The following is a 22457-nucleotide window of genomic DNA, read 5'->3' as shown; positions in this document are numbered from 1 at the left end:
GCATTACACAACAGACAGTTATTCACCGATTCAGGCCAAAGCCCGTGATAATGAAGCAACACTGAGGCCGGTACACTTCGCCCTACAGGGCAGCCTCCGCGCACACCGGGCTCGGCCTCCTGCACTGCCGCTGCTCGCCGCCCGGAGAGGACCGAGCGACGCCGCCAGAGCCGCGCCTGCCCCGGTGAGCCTCTGCGGGCGGCCCTGTCCACACGCACGGCGCGGAGTCGGTCTGTCCGGCCCGCGGGGCCGCAGGTGCGTCGATTGCCGGCAGGATTTCCAGACCGACGCGCTGCTGCAGGGCCACTGCAACGGGCCCGACTCGCCACATCACGTACCACCCGTATAAAACGTGTTCCGGGTTAGAGCTGGAGTCCCCGGATGCAGCGACTGCCTGCGGTCTGTGCTGTGCGCTGCGCCACAGAGAGACATGCGCACTAACGGTGACAGTGTCAGTGTGTACTTGTGCAGCGAAACAAGCGCTATAAAGTGTGCGTGTGCGTGTGCGTGTGCGTGCGCAGTAAATCTCACACACGCGTGTAGTGGCGCACAGCTCTGACGTCAAATGAAAGCGACTTCCGCTGGAGCGGGATCACAGTGCCGGTGCGCTGAGGCTGCGGTTTGCAATGCAGAGACATATTAGTAACAGCAACCCTCTCCTGTAACGAGTTTCTAGTGACATTACAATGCAATAAAACGAGGTGGATGAGCACAAAAGCCTTAATGTAGAACGATAATGACATAAGTCATATAAAGTGCATTTCTCTCTCTCTCTGTCTGTCAAGAGTGACATTTAAGCCACACAGTCAATCAAGGACAGCATTAGCCAGTGGCTTTACACTGCAAGGTACACTTCTGTGTGTGCAGGTAGATCAGTGGTGGTTGTTTGTGACATTGCTATTGACACGGGTGCTCGTGGTTGGTTGGTTTGGTTGGTAGATGGATGGTGATGGTGATGGTGTTGGTGGTGGTGGTTGTTGTTTCTGTTATTGCTATTGACAATCTTTTTGCTCATTTCAAGCAGGTGCTGCCACGATGAACAGTGAGAACTTCTCCCTGAGCGAGAGGCTGGTGTCGGCCTCCTACGTGCGCCAGGGATCGCAGGCGCGCCGTGGACATGAGCAGCTGATCCGACTGCTGCTGGAGCAGGTAACACCGAGACCTCTGACCCCAATATTCTGCACGCCCTGGTTTCAAATGTTGCAATACTACTGTGAACAAGAATTAAAATAATGACCTTCATTATTTACTCTTCATTATACTGCTGACTCGACATTTGGCTTTGATAAGTATGTGGTAACTGGTGCATAATTTACACTGTTTTGTTTCTGTGAAACTACTGTGCAGAAGAGGAGGAGGAGGAGTTGACCGGCTCTAAAGTGATCCCTGCATTTGTCTTTTATTGCTTCAGGGAAAGTGTCCTGAGGAGGGCTGGAGCGAGAGCACCATCGAGCTCTTCCTCAATGAGCTGGCCTTGATGGACAGCAACAACTTCCTGGGCAACTGTGGGGTCGGGGAGCGGGAGGGCAGAGTGGCGTCCGGCCTGGTCGCCAGACGGCACTACAGGTGAGTCGGCGGCACAGAGTCCCCTGAGCGGCTGGTAACGTTGCCCCAAACGGCATCACCTTGTGAAATGCGGTGTCACCGGACAGGGCTGTTGACGAGATTCCCGTCGTGTGGTGCTTTGACCCATTCCAGGCATTTTGAGATATTCACCGGATTAAAGCAAATCGCAATTTGAAATAGTGCTGTGTCTGCATCCAGCATAAAGAGGTTGGGTTTTTAATCTGAAATGAATAATGCATGGTGAAGCATCGGGACTTCCTTGAACAGTAATTTCCTTGCATAATTGAAAACACTGATTTGCGCTTGGCTTCAACGCTGGCTGGTCATCATAAAGATTTAATTATTGTTATTGTTGTGCAAGAAGCAGGAGACGCGCCTCCCCGCTGCCGAGGACGGGCTTCAACATCCCTCTGGGGCGCTCAGGTCTGTGTCTCTGTACCCAGTGTTGTTGTCGTTGTGTCTCAGGTTGATCCACGGGATCGGACGCTCAGGGGACATCGCCGCCGTCCAGCCGAAAGCCGCGGGATCCAGCCTCCTCAACAAGATCACGAACTCAGTGGTGCTGGATATCCTGAAGGTGGCAGGTACGTCCAGAGGGTCTCGGGTCCAAACCCTTTCTGTTCCTGTGGGATGTTTGTTTTCTGTCACCCTCCTGTCTTGATCATTGCGGTGCGATGCTTTCTAATGGTTCGAATATTTACGCTTGAATTCTTGTTTCATTCACTAACAATAGTCGGCATGGTGGTTGATTTTGTGGAGAATGAAATCTCTCTGTTTTTCACTTTGTTAAGGTGTGCGAAGTGTCTCCAGCTGCTTCGTGCTTCCCATGGCGACTGGGATGAGTCTGACTTTGTGCTTCCTGACGCTGAGGCACCGGAGACCCAAAGCCAAGTACATCATCTGGCCGAGGATCGACCAAAAGTCCTGCTTCAAAGCCATGGTCACGGCAGGTGAGGTTCCACTAAACCTGCCGAGGGCCTCATTTGTGGGGTTTTATTTATTTTTCTGGTTATAAGTGATCAGTGAACTGGAGGTCCTGAGATCGGAGAGGTCTGAACACTTCTCCTTGGTTTTCCCCGTCGGCGTTCCCCTAGGGAGAACCTCAACACTTCGAAGAGGATAGTCTGTTAATACTGTGTATCAATCCATCCGTTTTAATTTGGCGACACTGCAGTCACGGCCGTCCGCCACATGCTGTACCCCGTTTCAGTGCGAACAGAGATGAGAAAGCATTTCTGTTTGGGCACAGGGTTCGAGCCGGTGGTGGTGGAGAACGTGCTGGAGGGAGACGAGCTGCGCACAGACCTGCAGGCCGTGGAGAGCCGGATCCAGGAGCTGGGGCCGGACAGCGTCCTGTGCGTCCACTCCACCACCTCCTGCTTCGCCCCGCGGGTCCCCGACAGGTACGTGCTGCCCTCCACCCCCGCTGTCCTCCTGCCCAGTGTCCAGTGGCACGAAGCCTCAGAGCCACAGTCTTCTCTGAAGCATTTCTGTCTGTCAATACTGTGTATCAATTTATCAATCTATTGTATTTTATTATACAATAAGCACCCTTATTGATTGAAGCACCCTTCATCACGTTTCGTCACAGATTTAAAGTAAACCGGGACAGTTCCAATCCCTTCACTATGACCAGAAGAGTCAATAAATAGTAGTAACTCAGGGTTTAATGCTTGTTCCCGCAGGCTGGAGGAGCTGGCCCTGATGTGTGCGAAGTATGACGTCCCGCACATCGTGAACAACGCCTACGGAGTCCAGTCCTCCAAGTGCATGCACCTCATTCAGCAGGTAGAGGACCGACGCCTCTGTGTGCCAACTCGGGGGCAGAAACGCCTGATGGAATTTTAAATTTAGTGTCTGTAAAAGTGGAAAAAGAGAGAGAAAGTCCGTCTGACATGGCAGAGGTGGTGAGCGCTCTCTGGACTCCTGAAATGATATACTGTCGTCAATAACTATACAGTCACAGTCGTCTGTGTTGGCAGGATATATTTGTTTAGCGAATATCTAATAAAATGCCCTGTTAACCCCCGTGTGTGTGTCGTGGCACAGGGGGCCCGTGTGGGCAGGATCGATGCCTTCGTACAGAGTCTGGACAAGAACTTCATGGTGCCAGTAGGGGGCGCCATCATCGCTGGGTTCGACGAGGCCTTCGTGCAGGAAATCAGCCGCATGTACCCAGGTGAGAAACTCCTGCAGGTCCTCACGGTTCTGCTGGCTGAGAGGGATGGGTTCCTCACAATAAACCTGTTTATTACTGTCAAGTCATATAGCAGATGACCGGTATCCATCGTAAATGACTCGGACCCACAAACACGGCCGTCTGTCCATCTCTGTACCAAGAAGCCTCTCGGTTTGTCCGGGAATCCCCGTCATATCAACTGTGGCCATTCAGCTCAGATCGCTGACTTTTAAATAATGTATAATTTGAAATGAAGTATTAGTTTTTGCCAAATTACTTTCTTTTGAATCATATTATCCTTGGCCTCAGGGTTAGGGTTTCTCAGCTTTATACATCTGGGGGAAGAGGCTCCTGGAACCACATGCTGTTTCTGAGATGCATTTGTTTGCATTTCTCGCTGCTGCCTTCAGACTGACAGAGCTGATGAAACATGAATATATAGTTTGTCTTAGCTACGTGATGTGGGAAAATAACGTATTTCAACTTCTGTTCATTTTCTTCTGAGACAGTGGTTGTCAACCCTGGTCCTGGGACCCCCTGCCCGGCTGTTTTTAGATCCAGCTGAGCTCTCAATTACTTATTTACTAGTAAAATACTTAATTGAACCCTAATTGAAGTATCATTTGCCTAATGTGAGATCTATTTTAAACAGTTGTAGAGTTCATGCTAAGTATGAAAGTGTAAGTGAAACTTGAAATCTCCACCTTTTTATAAGCTACACAATTTAAAAAGTCAAATGACGAAAATTAGTTCAATTGAGTGTTCAATGAAGTAACTGAGAGCTCGGCTGGAACAAGAAACTCCAGCCCAGGGCTCCCCAAGACCAGGATTGACAGACAGCGTTCCCGCGCTTTTAATAAGAAGGAAACTAGATGGGGCTGCTTCAGAGAGGCAAGCGTCTTTCACAGAGGAAAGACCCAGCGGAGAGGATCGCTTCTCTCTGAGGTCTTTCCAGTGATCGTAGGCCGTGATGTTTACCTCATGCTTTTGAAACTGAGGTCAATATCTAAATCCAACTAAACCCAGATTACTGTGTGTAGGGAGGGCGTCCGCTTCCCCGTCTCTGGACGTCCTCATCACCCTCCTCACGCTGGGCACCGGCGGCTACAGGAGGCTGCTGAAGGAGCGCAAGGTGAGAGGTGACCGCCGGCGTGTGTGTCTGCGTGTCTGCTGTGTCACAGCACCAGTCCGTCTCTGTTGGGGAACTCTCTGCACACATGTGGACTGTAAGTAGGCCACGCATGTGATGTGTAAATCGCTCGGTCGGTTATGATGATGAAATGCAGTGTGACGAAGCCGATTCAGTGTCTGAGACAGAAGGCTAGTTGACCCCTCTCCGGCCATTGGGGGACTCGGTAGTGCCACACAGGGGCGTCATCATAACCGACCGAGCGATTTACACCTCACACACGTGGCCTGCTTACACTGCGTATTATTAATAATGATTACAACAAAGGTGAAACTGAGAAAATCCAGTGCAAAGTAATGACAGAAACAGTTCACAGTGCAAACAGGTTAGGAGGTTTCTGAGCTGGCAGGGAAGGTGCGGTATTGAGCCGAGAGCTCGAGAAATCAGTGCGTTACTATGTTTAGTGTTAATGTTGCTCCATGTGGCCTGAGGGCTTCATCAGTGGGTTTATTAAACCGCTGGAGTGGGGCAGGGCTGGATAAAACACACCACGAGGAGTAACTGCACAGGCAGGCAGGAGGCACGTGGCCGAGCGACGGGTTTTAAATCCCAGCTCTCCTCCCTGAAGGGCTCGTGTGCTCCAGTAGTGTCGGGTGGCATTCCTGAGGCTGCAGCTCTGTGTTGTGTCCATCGCTCAGATACCCCTGGCAGGTCCAGCTTCGGTGCCAGGTGTCTCTGGGCCTGCGATCGCCTCCAGGCCGGCACCGGAGAGCAGGTTCCCTGTGTCGGAAGCACAGAGCTATTGCTACGCCTGAGGTTGTGCCGGCAGCTCTCCGCTACCAGGAGCTACCAGTGCAGGAGGTTCTGTCTCCGTCCCGCCGAGACGTGGCCTGTTTTAAACGGTACTGGGGTGGCATTTACAAATACACAGATTTGTGCAGAAAGCACAACTTTAAAATAACAATGCATTATGGTTTTCGGGGTTAAAGATAAGCCAGTGTTGGTCGTGACCCTGGTTTGAACGCCTCCTTTTCTACAGCATCTCCTTGTGAAATCTACTGACGAGAATTATTCAGCTGACGTCTGTGTGTATCTGTGCATGTGTCTGTCTGTGTGTATATGTGTGTGTGTCAGTGTGTGAAAAGCTCTTTTCTATTCTATGTAAATACACAAGTCTCTCAATAGTGAAGTATCGAATGCAGACCTGAGGGATAGAGTTGCTTCTCTGGCAGTAAAGTGACTGCACTGCTGCTGCTGCTGGGAAGCAGAGGAGAGGAGAGGAGAGGAGAGGAGAGGAGAGGAGAGGAGAGGAGAGCCGAGCCGAGCCGCTCTGTTGTTGTGCTGCTATTTATAGAAACGCTCTCTTTGCTTCTAGGAAATGTACACCTTCCTCGCGGAGGAGCTGAAGACGCTGGCTGCGGCCCACGGGGAGCGGCTGCTACACACCCCGCACAACCCCATCTCTCTGGGTGAGACGACACACAACAGCGCCAGCAACTTTGCTATGAAACGCACGCAGATTCATCCCGATTCCTGCGTGTGATTGTGTCAGTGTGTGTGTGTGCGTGTGCTTCTTTATTTTAACATTTGTTTTAAGGAATCCGAGATGAGATGAGATGATGAGAAAGATGAGAAGATGAGAAACAACAGTACAGACACTGGAGGATGTTTGTTTTTGAGCGGGGTTTGTGCTGCTTCATCTGAGCTCCTCTGAAGAACCTCTGAAGAAAAGAGAGTGATTTTAGACGGAGGATTGTTCACACACACGTCACGATCTCCTGTGTCATATATTTGCCGGCAGATGAGCTCATTTACAGTAGTTTACTGTCATAAGAAGCCTGGGTGCATCAGGTCAGTTATTCACCCTGCGGTCCGTCCCTCACGCTTGGCGGTAATGACATCACAGCGCGTCTGAATACGGTTACAAGATCTAATCAGACACTGCCAAGAACCTGGGAACCGTTTTAATGTGTATTCCACCCGGAGCCTCCCCCCTCTCTCTCTTCCTCCTCCTCCCTCTCCCTCTGTGGGATTTCTCCTGACCGCAGTATGGAGATATAAAAACACGTAGCTTATCGTCTCTTCTCCGGCTCGTGTCGGCGTGCTGCGTTTCAGTCGAGGGCCGCAGATCTCAGTGATGTCAATCACAGTAACGCAGACGCATGCATTTATTGATTCAAATATCCGTCCGTCTCCTGATGGCTGCTTCGTTGTTGTTGTTCCCCAGCAATGTCGCTCGGGAGCCTCGAGAAACAGAACCAGAAGGCGGTCACTCAGCTGGGCTCCATGCTGTTCACACGCCAGGTGTCTGGAGCCAGGTGAGCCGGTCGGAGAGTCAAAATACAGGATATATGGAATCTGTACTATAGCCTGTAATCTGTGTGTGTATTTTATTTGTTCAAAATATATATTTTGTGGAGGAGACTTTCTATGTTTTCCATATATACCATAAATATATGGATTACAGACTAAAATGTATACACAACAAGGGGCCATTTTCGCTTATGAATAATATTAGGATCATGCATTTGTAACTTGCTGACCCGGGGGCTTGTTGTCTTGCAGGGTGGTCCCGCTGGGCACTGAGCAGACCGTCAGTGGGCACACCTTCAGGGGCTTCATGTCCCACTCCGCGCACTACCCCTGTCCGTACCTCAACGCCGCCTCCGCCGTGGGCATCACCAGGGACGACGTGGCCCTCTGTGTGAAGAGGCTGGACAAGTGCCTGAGGAGCTTCGGCAGGGAGAAGAGAGACCAGAGCGGCCCTGAGGAGCCCAGCATCACGGAGTCCAGCGTCACAGAGGCCGACGCCACGGAGCTCAACACTACTGAGCCCTGTGCGGCCGACACTGAGGGAGACAGCAGCCACTGAGGGCCACAGGGGAGTCATTGAAAATAAAGGATTTTGTGAACAAATGAACAAACATCCTGGGACGGAGAGGCAGAAAGCAGAGCCCCAGTGTCATGATCCCTCGCACCGCATCAGTCATTCATCTCAATAAACAACTCTCTATATCGATCTGTTTGTGTTCTTCCCCTAACGCACGGCCGGAGGAGGGGGTGGCATCACAGTCTCCAGGCCCTGCGTTAGAGAGAGCGGTGCTGAAAGTGCGTCTCTGCCGACCGCTGGGTGTGAGTGAGACGGGTCATCGGCTGGCTGGGCCTCGAGTACAGCAGTGACGCAGCTCCCCCCCCCGGCCCCTGCCACACGTCTCATTGAGAGACGTATTTCACATCTGAGAATTTAGTTTTGCCCACATCCCGTCAAGAGAGCTGAGGTTGTTTTTCCAGTTCAGGCACGGCTCTCAGAGACTTCCTGCTTGTAAAATAAATCAATAAATCAATAAAATATTAATAACAGTAGACTCTCTCTTTGTTCGAGTTCGGTGGAGTCCGTGCTGAAGCGTGCTTGCGCTGGGATTGCCACATCGGCTTGGGGTCTCTATCTGTTGGTCATAAGGAATATCAAAGTCTTTCTGCGTGCGGGGGGCCTTTACACTTCGGTGTTTTGATTACTTTCCCCCTCTTCCTACCATTTCAGTTGTTTACAGTTTTCGATCGCTGGCAGACTCTGAACTGGAGTTTAGGAGGCTGTCAGTGCCCTTCGGTGCTCAACACTTACCCTCGCTCCACTGGCGATTCTGAAAGAGGCAACAGAGCGAGGCTTGTGTTCAGCCGTGTGTGTCGAATGCTGATCTGTGAGCGGGGGGCTCCGTGCCCTGCGTTGTGAACAGCCGGGCAGCATGTGGACGGGCAGGCGTGCCAGGCAGCAGGGGCCGTGTGCCAGGGCCGGTCCGAGCGCTTCGACTGTGTTTCAGCTGCCAGCGGCACTGAGGGAGATGAGGTGTATTGATCCTAGTTCTTGATACAATTCGACTGCTTCTCTTTACATCCTTGTCATAGAAACACAAAGCAGATCGCGATCAGTTTTCCCTGTTTATCCTCCTCGGTGTGGGAATCTGTCTTTAAACTCGGTCCCTGTTTACTGCATCCAGAGAAGATCCTGAATATAAACACAGAAAATTTAATTTTGTAGCCGCACTCTCACTTATTTGGTATTTAGACCAGACATTTGTATTATAAAAGTTTCACTTCATAGTGAAACTTTTATAATACAAAAGTCTGGTCTAAATACCGAATAAGTGAGAGTGCGGCTACAAAATTAAACTTTCTTTATATATTTTTGCCTTATCTGGGCCAGCGCCTCATGGGAGTGAAGACGCTGTAGTGCACGGATGCTTTTAAGTTACATTTATTAAGTTTCCTACCCAACCAATTAGCCAGCTAAGCAGTTTATGTGGGAACTGAGAATATTGCATTGAGGGGAAAATGCAATTACTGCATAATTTTAAAGATATCTTTGTCATTGTTTTTTCTTTGCGTTATCCAGACAAAAGGGTCCGCAGGTCCAGATCTTCAGTGGAAGCTGTCCTGTGGTAGAGTATTGATCGGCAGTGATCGGTGCTCTCACGCTCACTGTGCGCCGGTGCGGTCGATCGGCTCTCGTGCAGAGAAACTCAGTGGTGTGTGCTTGAGCCCGTGTGGGAGTCTGTGGTCGAGTAGCTTCTTCATGTTCTCCACCTCAGCTGAAGACCCATAGTGACCACAAGCTGTGCTGACATCAAACAGCAACCATACAAAATGAATTATTGCAAATGTATTGAAAATATGATATAACCGTGATAGGATTGTGACCTAGAGAAAGGGAGACATACAGACAGACAGACTTTTTGGGCTGTGGGTGAAAGAAATCACAAGATATCCATGTATCTGTGAGGAGAGTTTGTGAGCGTGTTGACCTGGAGAAACAGGCTCAACGCATGGCCACAGTGTGGTACTCTTCCTTCCTCATTTTAAACATGGAGAGAAATCACAAGGGGGTTCCTCAAGGACAGCAGGACGCCCGCAGACAGTCGCTGTGCCCTGGGCATCGGCCTCAGCGGCTCTGCAGGGATGAGGAAGCGCACGAAGACTCCTTCCTGCCTCTGGCTCGCTGATGCGATATGAATCTGGTCACCACTGAAGCATTACTGTGCGGTAACATCTGCATGTTCGGGTGGGCGTGCCGAGACGTGGCCACTGTTTGTAGTTCTCAGGTGTGTGCTTTAACACTGCAGCCCCATCTCAGCAGTTACACACATTGACAGCATCAACTCCACTCCGCTCCTGGCCCGGCAACAACCAATCTGAGCGTTCATCCCAGTGAGCGCCATGCCCGTCTCAGATGAGGTGATATTCACATACACACATTTATGGCCACAGAGGTCATGAACCCCAGACTGGCACTGACCCAATTACACTTATATACAGGCGATGGAGCAGATGACCGCATAGACCATGCCTGGCATGTTAGACAATCTACAGACAAGAAAAAAAAATGCTTCTTTATGTTAGATACTATTATCCTGGATGTACTATGGTTTTAATACATTTCACCATTCCTGCATAACAGTCCAATACACTAACACGTTGAGCCTGCAAACTGCTTTTCTAAAGCAATTAGCAAATGTAAACGATGTAAACCTATGCATACATATCTACATAACGCAGTACAGCACAGCTGCAGCAGAGGGTAATTCTTGTGAAAGTTACCCCGGGTGAGTGTGGGTGTTTTCAGCGGTGAAATCAGATGCATGATGCCCACATAACATGCAGCCGAGTATGCATAGAGTATATGTGCAAAATGGAAAACGATTTTGAACACAATTCCGGTGCATTTGTGCACTCTGAGATGCTGCGGCTCCAGCTGGACAGCCCGGTGCCGGCCGTGTGCGACCTGTGCGGCGCGGCGCTGACGTCGCTGCGGTATTTCCTCCTCCCTCCACAGTCACGGTCTGCGGGCTTCATGAATCATGCCGCTGGGATTGCGCTGCAAAGCGCTGATGAAGCACAACTGTCCGCCGAGCTTCCCGCTGCCGGCTGCTGCTGACGGCGCACAGATGGCCTTGTAGCAGCTTATTACAGCAACTATACTTTTCAGCGGCACTCACTTTAAGGGACTGTGTATCGACCCGCCGCTGCAGAGCTGAAATCCTTCTCAGGCCGCACGCTGCTCTGCCACCCCTGACTGGAAAGGGAATGGACTCACGGCCGGGCCCGGTTCTGGACGATTGAGGGGGCTTTGGGAAATGTGTGGGGGCAGTGGCGGTGTGTGCTGGGGGGTTGGGGTATGGCGCTGACGGTGTTTTGTCCGCGGTGCTAGCGTGGGGGGCAATGCCCCACTTGTACTGCCGCACTAGAACCGGCCCCTCTCACGATACACCGAAATGCAATGTTATTATTATTATTATTATTATTATTATTATTATTATTATTATTATTATTATTATTTATTTGTATTTCTTGGCAGACGTCCTTATCCAGGGCGATTTACAACACAATGTCTGAAAATAAAAATACAATGTACACAATCTTGCACAAATGTCTGACCATCACAGTCCAGCGCTGTCCTGTCCTGGGCTCCCCTTGACCTACTGGACTGTGGAGACACTGGCCAAACTGTGGTCGTAATAACGCTGTCCTTTTGCGTCAGCATCCGATGTGGATGAACACCTGGACCGCGTCTGTCTCTGTCTCTGTCTCTGTCCTTGGTGCTGATGTCACGGTATTATTGCTTTAAAAGCAGCCTCTCTGTGCGTCTGAAATCATCCAGACCCGTCCAGGTGTTAGCTCAGGTAAACCAGCAAATACCTCAAACTGACTGTTTAAAACAAAACACAATCCTTTCACTAGAAAGACAAAAAATAACCAGCCCGTCCACAGCCCATGTGCGGTTTGTGTATCCAATTAAATATTTTACGCCCGGCTTCTCCGGGTGATAGTCGGATTATATTTCTTCATCATCTGTGTCTATTTCGGTCCTACTCGTGTGTTGTAGTAGTATTTATACCTCTAATGAAAAGGGTCGTGTTCAAACCCGCGCTATGACGCCCACGGACGCTGGGAGTGTGTGAGTGTGAGAGGCTGTTGCGTCCCTGCCGAGCAGCTCCAGGGGCTGATAAATAATTCACCCACACAGCTTGGTGCAGTTCATGGTGCAGCGAGTCAGGAGCTGTTTGCATCGCCACCCTCCTCTCCAACACACATGCAAGCCTGCGATTCGAGATGTTGTCTCCCAGTAAGCAGCTTTTGTTATTTTCTCCGGTGTTTCTGTACCTGATTGCGGCAGTTTACGCCAGACGGGTTTTCCGATGTCCTTCTACATGCACCTGCACCAAGGAGTCTATTATATGCGTCGGGTCTTCGTACGTCCCGAAGATCATTCCCAATGACATCAATTCACTGTAAGTATGCGCGTTTCTGCAACACGCACCCCCGATACCGGCATGTTTGCGTGATTTATCCAAGGATAAGGACAGGTTCGGTTCTTGCTTGCAATGCGGTAATTTTGGCTCAGTAAGCAGAAATGCACAAATCAGGAACGTTTTGCCAATTGACTACGTATGTCTGTGGAGATGGTACATTGATGTTGCGAAGTATGACATTGAAAAAAACAGATACAAACCTCTCATTAAGTAGTCATTTGCGGAAAGATATCATACGTGTTTCTGAGTGGATATGTTTTAAAATGATGCATAATAACTGTATGGAGCATATCTATCTGTATTGTGTTTTGTATTCTTGGCCATTCTCTTAAATACTCAAAATTCACACAAGACAAGGTATTGCCGTGCTATACTGTGTGCTGTGTCCCGCCGGGGGTTGGGGGCGATGCCGGTTCCTCTGGCCGGGCTGGAGCAGGTGGGAGGGGGTGAATGCGGAAGGTCGAAGTATAAGAGTCTCTCACGTGTTTTGCAGGAGCATCGTAAATGGCACCTTCCCTGAAATTAAGGAAGGGATGTTTTCCCACATGCCCTCCCTGCAGCTCCTGTGAGTACCGAGCGAAGCTAACAGTGTTTTATAAGTGCTTATTGATGATGTATATGAAGAAGGGGTTAAATGTGTGAGTGGTCAGATCTGCTCTTGAACACGCATCGTTAATTCAGTGTGTTCAAATCCTGTTTAGGGCGGTGGGGGGTCTTTGTGAAGCTGTGCCCAGGGCGTCTGGGGGGAAAGGGCAATGCCATTGACAGGGTCACGGCGCAGGCCAGAAGCGAAGGATGACAAATGTCTTATTAGACAGTTTCAGAACTGGATACGCCAGCAATTAAATTGATCTCAGATTCCAGGGAGGGACAATATAGCAATACCATTCCCTGTTTAATTTGCTTCGGAGAGGAGTTTTTCACCAGTCTATCATTGCAGCAAATCAATTGTGTAGGCAGGTAGATTCCCACCCCCAGCACAGCACCAGTGACGTGCCCGTGTCCTGAAAGTGACCTATTTTTTTCTCAGTCATACAAATGTAGTGAAAACCCATCCCTGAGCAAAGCCGTGCCCTTTTGTTACACTGCTGGGACAGTTCCTACCTGCACAGCTGGAGTCCTTCATTTAACATGTCCTGCTTTAGAGCTTGGCTGTGTTGTATTCAAAGGAAAACCCAAACTATTCAGAACTGTAACCGTCCATAAACTCCTTAAATATGTCCTGAACTCTGCGGTTATGACTTGTTTTCCAGCATTGAAGCGTAGACCTGTCAGAAGGACCTCATTCTTAAGTTCAGATCCAACTGGGATCTTTAAAGTTTTTTTATAGACTAAACTTTAAACAAACTTTTAAATGTATCATTGATTTGTTCTTAACCTTAAAACTAAATCAAACAGATTATAAACTCTATTATATAATTGTGTAGAGCATGTGTCCATTTTCTATCCACTGCAAAGTGAGTCAGTGTTAATGTGATTGTGTTGTGCATTCAAGTCCCCGGGTCCTGGGTGCATTTTGTTCAAAACAAAATCAATAGAGTTAATGATTTCGAAAAAAGAAAGCATAATTCAATTGAGCCTCTAATTTGAAAAACCCTGTGTCTCCTTCTCTTTTGCAGGCTTCTCAATTCCAATTCATTTACCACCATTAAGGACGATGCGTTTTCTGGGCTTCCACACCTCGAGTATCTGTGAGTGCTTCACCTCCGCCGTCCACTCTAGCAAGAAGTTACAAGAGCTGAGTCTTAATGTAAAAGTTTCACAGCAGAAATGGCATTGTGCCGTCGATACACACAGAGAGCGCGATGGGATGCAGAGAGTGGTGTCATATTAAAACAAGCTGCTGTGTGTAGTCTGGCCTTTTCCACCTATACTTAAACTATACTTATTCTTTGAAGATATCGTGAGAGAAGACTGATTAAGAACTCTGTCAGTATGAATTTCTTTGAAGACGAGGGGTGTACTTTGTACTGCCTCTGCACCCATTTCTATAGAACAGGGACTGTGTTGGGGTGAATCTCCGGCTGGGAGATTTGGTGTTTTTGACTGAAATGTTTTGTCTCAATCCCTGTAAATTGTGTCTGTTGTTTCCTCACAGATTCATCGAGAACAACAGGATAGAGTCGGCGTCGAAATGGTCCTTCCGCGGCCTGCGCGATCTGACTCACCTGTAAGTGATTGTTGTTGACAGTTGTGCGATGTTGCGTCTCTGTGATAGGACGTCTGAAAGGTTTGACCTGCTCTTTCTGTCTCCTCCGCGGCTCTTATAGGTCCTTGGCAAACAACAACATCAAGGCTCTGCCGAGAGACATCTTTGGCGATCTGGACTCTCTGATAGAGCTGTGAGTGTTCGGCGATTTGCAATTCAGCACAAAATAATGCTGGTTCTGCAGGAACGGCTTCTGTGTATTGTATTTCTAGGTGCTCTAGTCTCCACTAAAGCGCTGAGGGCTTTTATTAGGCCTGGAGCTGCATATTGTCTTCTCTTGTGCTCGTTGTTTTGTTACAGCAGTGAGCCGCCCTGGCAGAGCATGTCTGTTCAATACATTAATAAATACTAATACTATTACTGATAATAGAGTTGGTGGTTGCTTAATCCAGTTGTAAAAAGGCCTACGTTTAATGTGACCTGCATTCATCCCCGCGCAGGGTGGCCATGCAGTCTGATTAAATAAATCACTGATTGATTAATAATCTCAATAAGTCTTTCTTTGAAGGTGTGTTGATTAAGTGTTGATGAACCGTCAACATCAGCCTTTTGTCAGTTGATTGTTGACTGTTAATTGTGGTGTAACGATAAATTACAAGTTCCCATTATTCCCATTGGTGTGCAGAACACCAGGTGTCTATATTTGCCTGTGTTTGCTCAATGAAATGCTACTTGACTGTGGTGTTTCTTTTAACAAGTCAGCTTATTCAATTACCATTTATACGATTCTTCTTATTTTTGTTTTTTCGAATTAGTCACAGCCCAATTTGTTGATTTATTAATTGTGAATTCAGTTACTACAACTGGGGAGGCTGCAGGGACATCGAGGGCATAGCTGTTGAATTACAGATGAAAAAACTAATTGCAGAAAAGGCAGGGCCCTAATTAAAAGACAGGAATGTATAAGAGACTCTCGCACACTCCTCTGTCAGAATCAATCAAATTTGCATTTTTCCTAAATCAGTCTCTGTGCTTGACTAGACTCAGGAATAAATCCTAGGCTCTTATAACCATTATCTTGACTGACGACTGGAGAAAAGGCCATATTTTTCTGACATCATGTGTGAGTGATGGCTGACAAGTTTAATCTTCTGGACATTCGTTAATCTGTTGTCCTGTTCTGCTCTTCCCCCCCAAACACACCCACCCATGCTGTAGGGACCTGAGGGGTAATGCTTTGGAGTGCGACTGCAAGGCCAAGTGGCTGATGTTGTGGTTGAAGACCACCAACGCCACGGTGTCCGAGGTGCACTGCGTCGGCCCGGCTGAGATGAAGGGCAAGAGGCTGAATGACCTCGTCAGTCTACACGACGAGTGCAAGTCCACAGGTAGCCTGAGTGAGACCTTGGGCCTGGCCGTGCACAGGAGGGCGGGTCTGACTCGGCACCACGTGTCAGGGCTGTGGGCTCTCTGCAGTCTTGCTCTGTGTGGGGCATTGGGCCCACTGCAGCTTTGCCCCTGGGGGTCCGCAGTCCAGTGGGTTAAATAGGCCTCACAGATCATCTGCACCTGAGGAAGTGGAAAAAGGTTGTGGACTCACTTGGGTTAAGACACTGGTGAGTTGAGTCAGGGAGTTCAAAGCCCAGGGGAGAAAGGATGATGAAGACGCTGGACTGTGGACCCCAGGGCCAGAGCTGGAGTTTGTGCAGCCCTGCGTCAGTGGTTGTGACAAAATAAACAGGCCTTCAGCTAAATCAGCAGTTGAGTTGCTGTTGCTGCAAGGCCGTGCTTAGTGCGGGCAGGGCGGCGCTCATTTTGTGTGTCTCTCCTCCTCCACTCATCCCCGCAGACTTTGTGCTTCATCAGTCTCTGGCGTCTCAGTCGTTGTCCGTCGACACCTTCCACCACAAGAACGATGTGTTCGTGGCCATCGCGGCGCCCAACACCGAGAGCTGCATGGTGATGCAGTGGGACCACATTGAGATGAACTTCAGGACTCACGACAACATCACAGGTAAGGCCGCTTCAGTGGGATTGTGTCCCAATTGTTTTGCACTTTAAAGAGCTGTGCACACCATGCTTCTCAAACTGTTCTCCTCTGCTCTAGCCTGGGGTTGTAAGTGGGGGACATGAAAGTCATCAGGAACATACTTACTGTCTTACTGCGGCTGCATTCACCATTATTTAATAAAATCTGTGGAATCGTGTCCACAGGTACAGGTGTACAGAGGGTCCTATTTAAACAACACCTGTGTCCTTCAGGGATGGGTCATTGGCTGATGAGCTGTCCTTCGTTCTTCTCCTCTTCTTTGCCACCCCAGGGCAGTCCATTGTCGGGTGCAAGTCTGTGCTGATTGAGGCCGACGTGTTCATCATTGTAGCACAGCTCTTTGGGGGCTCCCACATCTACAAGTACGACGAGAGCCAGAGCAAGTTCACCAAGTTCCAGGACATCGAGGTGTCCAAGATCTCCAAGCCCAATGACATCGAGACCTTCCAGATCGACAAGGAGTGGTTCTTCATCATCGCGGACAGCTCCAAGGCCGGCCTGTCCACCCTGTACAAGTGGGAGAGCAAGGGCTTCTACTCCTACCAGTCCCTGCACGAGTGGTTCCGCGACACCGACGCCGAGTTCATCGACCTGGAGGGGAAGCCCCACCTGATCCTGGCCAGCCGCTCCCAAGTGCCGGTGATCTTCCAGTGGAACAAGAGCGCCAAGAAGTTTGCGGCCCAGAGCGAGATCCCCAACATGGAGGACGTGGTGTCCGTGAAGGCCTTCCGGGTCAAGGGGGAGCTGTACCTGGCCCTGACGCGCTTCATCGGTGACTCCAAGGTCCTGAAGTGGAGCAGCAAGCAGTTCTCGGAGGTCCAGGCGCTGCCCTCACGCGGCTCCATGATCATGCAGCCCTTCTCCTTCAGCGACCGGCACTACCTCGCCCTGGGCAGCGACTACACCTTCTCGCAGATCTACCTCTGGGACGAGGAGAAGAAGCTGTTCGACAAGTTCAAGGAGGTCTACATCCAGGCGCCGCGCTCCTTCACCGCCGTGTCCACTGGCCGCCGGGACTTCATCTTCGCCTCCAGCTTCAAGGGCAACACGCAGATCTACGAACACACGCTGGTGGACCTGAGCCTGTGAGACACGCAGGCTGGAGTCGCTGCAGCGGCGTCTGGTGAAATCCCAGGTTGAGAGAGAGAGAGAGAGAGAGAGAGAGACTTCCTTGTGGCATTATCAGGTATTTATTCCTAAACGATATGATAATGATGTTTCATGCATTTTTACTAAGGTTTTAAACTGACAGCTCCAGTAGCACTTTTAACCATTTGATACGCACACGTAACGATAGCTAAGCAACCTGCGAAAACGTCCCGAGCAGAAGACCATTCAAAGTCATCGTGCATTTTCATCTTAACGGACAGGGCGAGGAAAATGTCTTCTGAAGTTCTGTCAGACTCCAGTGGCCACTTCGGTGAAATATCTTGCCTTATCTCTACAAGGGTTGTGTGTCTAAATCTCTGCGGCATCTCCATCCCATCGCACCGTATCGGACACTCTCTCTGGAGGAAGGCTGGAAGAGAGCCATTCACCATTTTGCATAGTTCACAGACACGCATTTCACGTCTGCATCGAGTGATGGCTGAAGCTCTTTCACAGATGCTCTCCTGCCTGACATTCCTGTATATTATAACACAAAACAGATCCCTGCGACCAGCGAGTAAAAAGTCTGGAGCCTGTTTTTGCAAAGCTTCTGTACTACAGACACAGGGACACACTAAGCCACTTACACTTCCCAATTTAGGGCCCAAGAAAGTATCAAAAGAGCAGATAACTCTAGCTCCTACAGGTAAGTAGAGACTAATGAAAGCCCTTCTTTGTTTTGGTTCGGTGAGAATAGTTGTATTTAATTCAGTAATTGACCTGTAATCAGGATTGTTTGCCTGCGGTCTATATGATTGCAATGACAATAAAAACAGCAGTAAGAGCTCCTATAACCACCTCAGTAAATTACAATGACAAGTCTAAACACACAAAACTGCGTCGACTATAGTGTTTATACTGTTGTGTCTGCGTTCCTTTACGATCACATTATTCAGAAATAATTAGTTTGGCAGAACAGTGGCACCGGACACGCGTCGCCACAGTAATGCTGCCACTCCGACACGCTCGTCCCACATGCATGACCTCGTCTGGATGGTGTCATTTGTACGTATGAAATTGGTAAAAACAAAAACTGAAATTTACATCCAATCTTCCAAAATATATGAAGGTTTATTTAAATGCATTTCAGGAACAGGATAACATGTATTTAAACACTGACGTCCAGCCCTCATCACTCTGTGGGGCTTGAGGAATTTGTAAAGCCCTAGTTTATACTCATTATATACTTCATGACATACCATTTTGTCCACATGTATGTTAAAGTTGCGTATTGCATGGGGTGTGGCTGCCAAATACGTAGTGTATCCAAATCAATTAAAGGACCAATCACAGATTCAATCAAAGGCAAGAAAAGCATATAAATATTTCCCCTATTAAACCTATATCTTCTGCAAAACATAATATAAGTAAGATACTGCAGTAACAGAACCAAATATTTGTATTTAAAACCATAATGAACTGAATATTAAGCCTGTGAAAACAGAACGAAGTATGATAGTAAAGGATGTAAGTGTCCTGATAGTTCAGATGACAAGAACACTTCAGTACATTTTAAATTATTAGCTACAAATGTGTTTTTCTGTCAATACCCTGATGGTGCAACTATAGTTTCCACAAATACAAGTACTGGTCCAGGTCACTGACAACACACAACACACACAAAAAAAGACACACGGCTGTAATGTGTCAACTGCCAGGGACAGCCTTTGTAAACCAAAAGGCCAGTCCGGTCATCAGCAGCGCCTCTGTACGGGGAGCCATGGCCTGTCCACGGGGTTCTATTGCCTGAGAGAGACAGGTCCATCTCACAGTATTGAAATGAACACGCTCTGCCTGTGCTCCACACCCCGCACAGATTTCCACTCATGTTTGTATTGTTTCACAGCACACTGAAAGCCAGTAACATTTCACCCACAATCAACAGAAAAAAGACGCAGCGGGTGAGAGCATGCCCCCCAGGCCCGGATGCGAGAGCATTCCGGTTCGGGACAGATTTAAAACTTTGAATAATCTCTAGTAGAACTACTACTGCTGTTCCTGGTATGACAAGTACTCGGTGGTATTGTATCCAGTAGTACTCCTTAATCAAATATGCAAGTTTATGACATGTAGATTTCTTTTTGTATCATTACAGTATGTTATAATCTTATCGAATGTTAGCCTTGTAGATATACTTGAAGATGACAATAAAAATGCTACTGATTATCAAGGCTGTTTTTTCTGGGGAAATGTTCTTGAAAAAGCATCCACACACACACACTCTCACTCACTCACTCACACATATATACACACACACACACATATATACAGTGAGGGAAAAAAGTATTTGATCCCCTGCTGATTTTGTACGTTTGCCCACTGACAAAGAAATGATCAGTCTATCATTTTAATGGTAGGTGTATTTTAACAGTGAGAGACAGAATAACAACATCCAGAAAAACGCATTTCAAAAAAGTTATAAATTGATTTGCATGTTAATGAGGGAAATAAGTATTTGACCCCTTCGACTTAGTACTTGGTGGCAAAACCCTTGTTGGGAATCACAGAGGTCAGACGTTTCTTGTAGTTGGCCACCAGGTTTGCACACATCTCAGGAGGGATTTTGTCCCACTCCTCTTTGCAGATCCTCTCAGGCTGACGTTTGGCAACTCGAACCTTCAGCTCCCTCCACAGATTTTCTATGGGATTAAGGTCTGGAGACTGGCTAGGCCACTCCACGACCTTAATGTGCTTCTTCTTGAGCCACTCCTTTGTTGCCTGGCTGTGTGTTTTGGGTCATTGGGTCGTGGATGGGTATTCCAGCATGACATTTTCAATGCCCTGGCTGAGAGAAGGAGGTTCTCACCCAAGATTTGACGGTACATGGCCCCGTCCATCGTCCCTTTGATGCGGGCAGTTGTCCTGTCCCCTTAGCAGAAAAACACCCCCAAAGCATAATGTTTCCACCTCCATGTTTGACGGTGGGGATGGTGTTCTTGGGGTCATTCCTCCTCCTCCAAACACGGCGAGTTGAGTTGATGCCAAAGAGCTCGATTTTTGTCTCATCTGACCACAACACTTTCACCCAGTTCTCCTCTGAATCATTCAGATGTTCATTGGCAAACTTCAGACGGGCCTGTACATGTGCTTTCTTGAGCAGGGGGACCTTGCGGGCGCTGCAGGATTTCAGTCCTTCACGGCGTAGTGTGTTACCAATTGTTTTCTTGGTGACTATGGTCCCAGCTGCCTTGAGATCATTAACAAGATCCTCCCGTGTAGTTCTGGGCTGATTCCTCACCGTTCTCATGATCATTGAAACTCCACGAGGTGAGATCTTGCATGGAGCCCCAGACCGAGGGAGACTGACAGTTATTTTGTGATTCTTCCATTTGCGAATAATCGCACTAACTGTTGTCACTTTCTCACCAAGCTGCTTGGCGATGGTCTTGTAGCCCATTCCAGCCTTGTGTAGGTCTACAATCTTGTCCCTGACATCCTTGGACAGCTCTTTGGTCTTGGCCATGGTGGAGAGTTTGGAATCTGATTGATTGATTGCTTCTGTGGACAGGTGTCTTTTATACAGGTAACGAGCTGAGATTAGGAGCACTCCCTTTAAGAGAGTCTCAGCTCGTTACCTGTATAAAAGACACCTGGGAGCCAGAAATCTTGCTGATTGATAGGGGATCAAATACTTATTTCCCTCATTAACATGCAAATCAATTTATAACTTTTTTGAAATGCGTTTTTCTGGATTTTTTTGTTGTTATTCTGTCTCTCACTGTTAAAATACACCTACCATTAAAATGATAGACTGATCATTTCTTTGTCAGTGGGCAAACGTACAAAATCAGCAGGGGATCAAATACTTTTTTCCCTCACTGTACATCACACTCACACACACACACACACACACACACACACAGAGACTCACACACACACACACACACACACACACACACACACACACACACACACACACTCACACACAGACAAATTGACAATACACTGACACACACATTCATAATTTCGTAATTTTAATATGAAGCACGTATTGTATTTCTAAGCCAGATCTCTATTGTCTTCAGAATGTAATTTACAGCGACTGCTACGTCCACTAATACTACTAATGATGATGGTGATAATAAACACTCCTAAAGCTTCCTTTTTTGCTGTACGTTAAATAAGCAAGAACAACGTGTCTAATTGTGGCTGGATTTACGACTCTTAATGCATCACTCCTGCCTGCGCACTCTCTCAGTTTGGGCCGCACTGAAGAGGACCTCCTGCAGAGTCCAGTCCTGGGTTTATGGATATTATCAGCAATAATAACTGATTTATATTTTCTCTAGCTTGAAAAAGTATCCAGGACAGCCTGAAACCGATCAACCAGAGGATGGTGTAGAGATGATGGAAGGAAGAGCAAAGGGAGGGTTAGACAAATTGATGACATTTTGATTTGCCTTTTTGTGTGGAAGGGAATTTCTATTCTGGGAAAATGAAATCGCAGCAGAATCTGCCGAGGAAAGAGACGTGTCCCGTTTATAGCACATCACCACACTGTCCTACTGTCCATTACAGCGTTTAACCTGGCTGAAGTTATACTGAACCCTAAGTTGATCTCGCCATTTTTCTCAGATCTGTGAAAAGACTAATTCCCATCAGAATGCAACGCACTTAACAGCTCGCTTTAATAAATCCCGATTATGTTATAAAATCCTCCCCCAGGACACAAGCGCAGACACACTGCCTTTCTGAACAAGGTATCCCCGGGGAGTTTTTTGTTTTCAGCCAAGGCTCTTAAATCACAATGCATTCAGTGTAATAAACGAGCCCCTTGCAAAGGCTATTCTAAATATATACACATCCTGTTTCCAAAGCCACACATCGACCACATCTGCCGTCGATTCTGCAAAATGTCCTCCAGACATCCTCCAGGCCCTCGGCAGCAGCAGGTCACTGGTCTGAACAGTGCGGCACAGGCACTGGGTTGT

General features: G+C 48.2%; 2 protein-coding genes across 11 annotated transcripts; both read left to right on the top strand.

Moving 5' to 3' along the window:
• On the top strand, window positions 1-8237 carry sepsecs (Sep (O-phosphoserine) tRNA:Sec (selenocysteine) tRNA synthase). 10 transcript variants are annotated; one of them, XM_066720796.1, is made up of 12 exons: window positions 1-184; window positions 1025-1149; window positions 1412-1566; window positions 2032-2150; window positions 2358-2516; window positions 2816-2969; window positions 3252-3354; window positions 3616-3745; window positions 4786-4877; window positions 6250-6343; window positions 7102-7192; window positions 7440-8237. In XM_066720796.1, exons 2-12 carry the CDS (start codon window positions 1036-1038, stop codon window positions 7744-7746), a joined length of 1518 nt encoding a protein of 505 aa, XP_066576893.1. In that variant the 5' UTR covers window positions 1-184; window positions 1025-1035; the 3' UTR covers window positions 7747-8237. The 10 variants fall into 10 exon arrangements, with proteins under 10 accessions (XP_066576893.1, XP_066576894.1, XP_066576892.1 ...); XM_066720797.1 differs by having other exon boundaries at window positions 1022-1149; XM_066720795.1 differs by having other exon boundaries at window positions 1-255.
• A 3528-nt stretch (window positions 8238-11765) lies between these two features.
• lgi2a (leucine-rich repeat LGI family, member 2a) lies at window positions 11766-19696 on the top strand. The gene is made up of 8 exons (XM_066720788.1): window positions 11766-12157; window positions 12672-12743; window positions 13798-13869; window positions 14277-14348; window positions 14449-14520; window positions 15546-15715; window positions 16177-16341; window positions 16649-19696. The coding sequence occupies exons 1-8, from the start codon at window positions 11979-11981 to the stop codon at window positions 17464-17466; spliced, it is 1620 nt and encodes a 539-aa protein (XP_066576885.1). The 5' UTR covers window positions 11766-11978; the 3' UTR covers window positions 17467-19696.
• The last annotated feature ends 2761 nt before the right edge of the window (window positions 19697-22457 follow it).

Source organism: Amia ocellicauda, chromosome 13, assembly GCF_036373705.1.
Source record: "Amia ocellicauda isolate fAmiCal2 chromosome 13, fAmiCal2.hap1, whole genome shotgun sequence".
NCBI lineage: Eukaryota > Metazoa > Chordata > Actinopteri > Amiiformes > Amiidae > Amia > Amia ocellicauda.
Note: the sequence above shows the minus strand (reverse complement) of the source record. Positions and strands in the feature narration are given on the sequence as shown.

Bases quoted from the DNA above. Each gene is read 5' to 3' on its own strand.
- lgi2a (XM_066720788.1), top strand. From the start codon at position 11,979: ATGTTGTCTCCCAGTAAGCAGCTTTTGTTATTTTCTCCGGTGTTTCTG. The intron at 12,744-13,797 runs GTGAGTACCGAG...TCTCTTTTGCAG, and splicing joins ATGCCCTCCCTGCAGCTCCT to GCTTCTCAATTCCAATTCAT. The intron at 14,349-14,448 runs GTAAGTGATTGT...CGGCTCTTATAG, and splicing joins CTGCGCGATCTGACTCACCT to GTCCTTGGCAAACAACAACA.
- sepsecs (XM_066720789.1), top strand. The intron at 3,355-3,615 runs GTAGAGGACCGA...GTCGTGGCACAG, and splicing joins GCATGCACCTCATTCAGCAG to GGGGCCCGTGTGGGCAGGAT. The intron at 3,746-4,785 runs GTGAGAAACTCC...TACTGTGTGTAG, and splicing joins AATCAGCCGCATGTACCCAG to GGAGGGCGTCCGCTTCCCCG.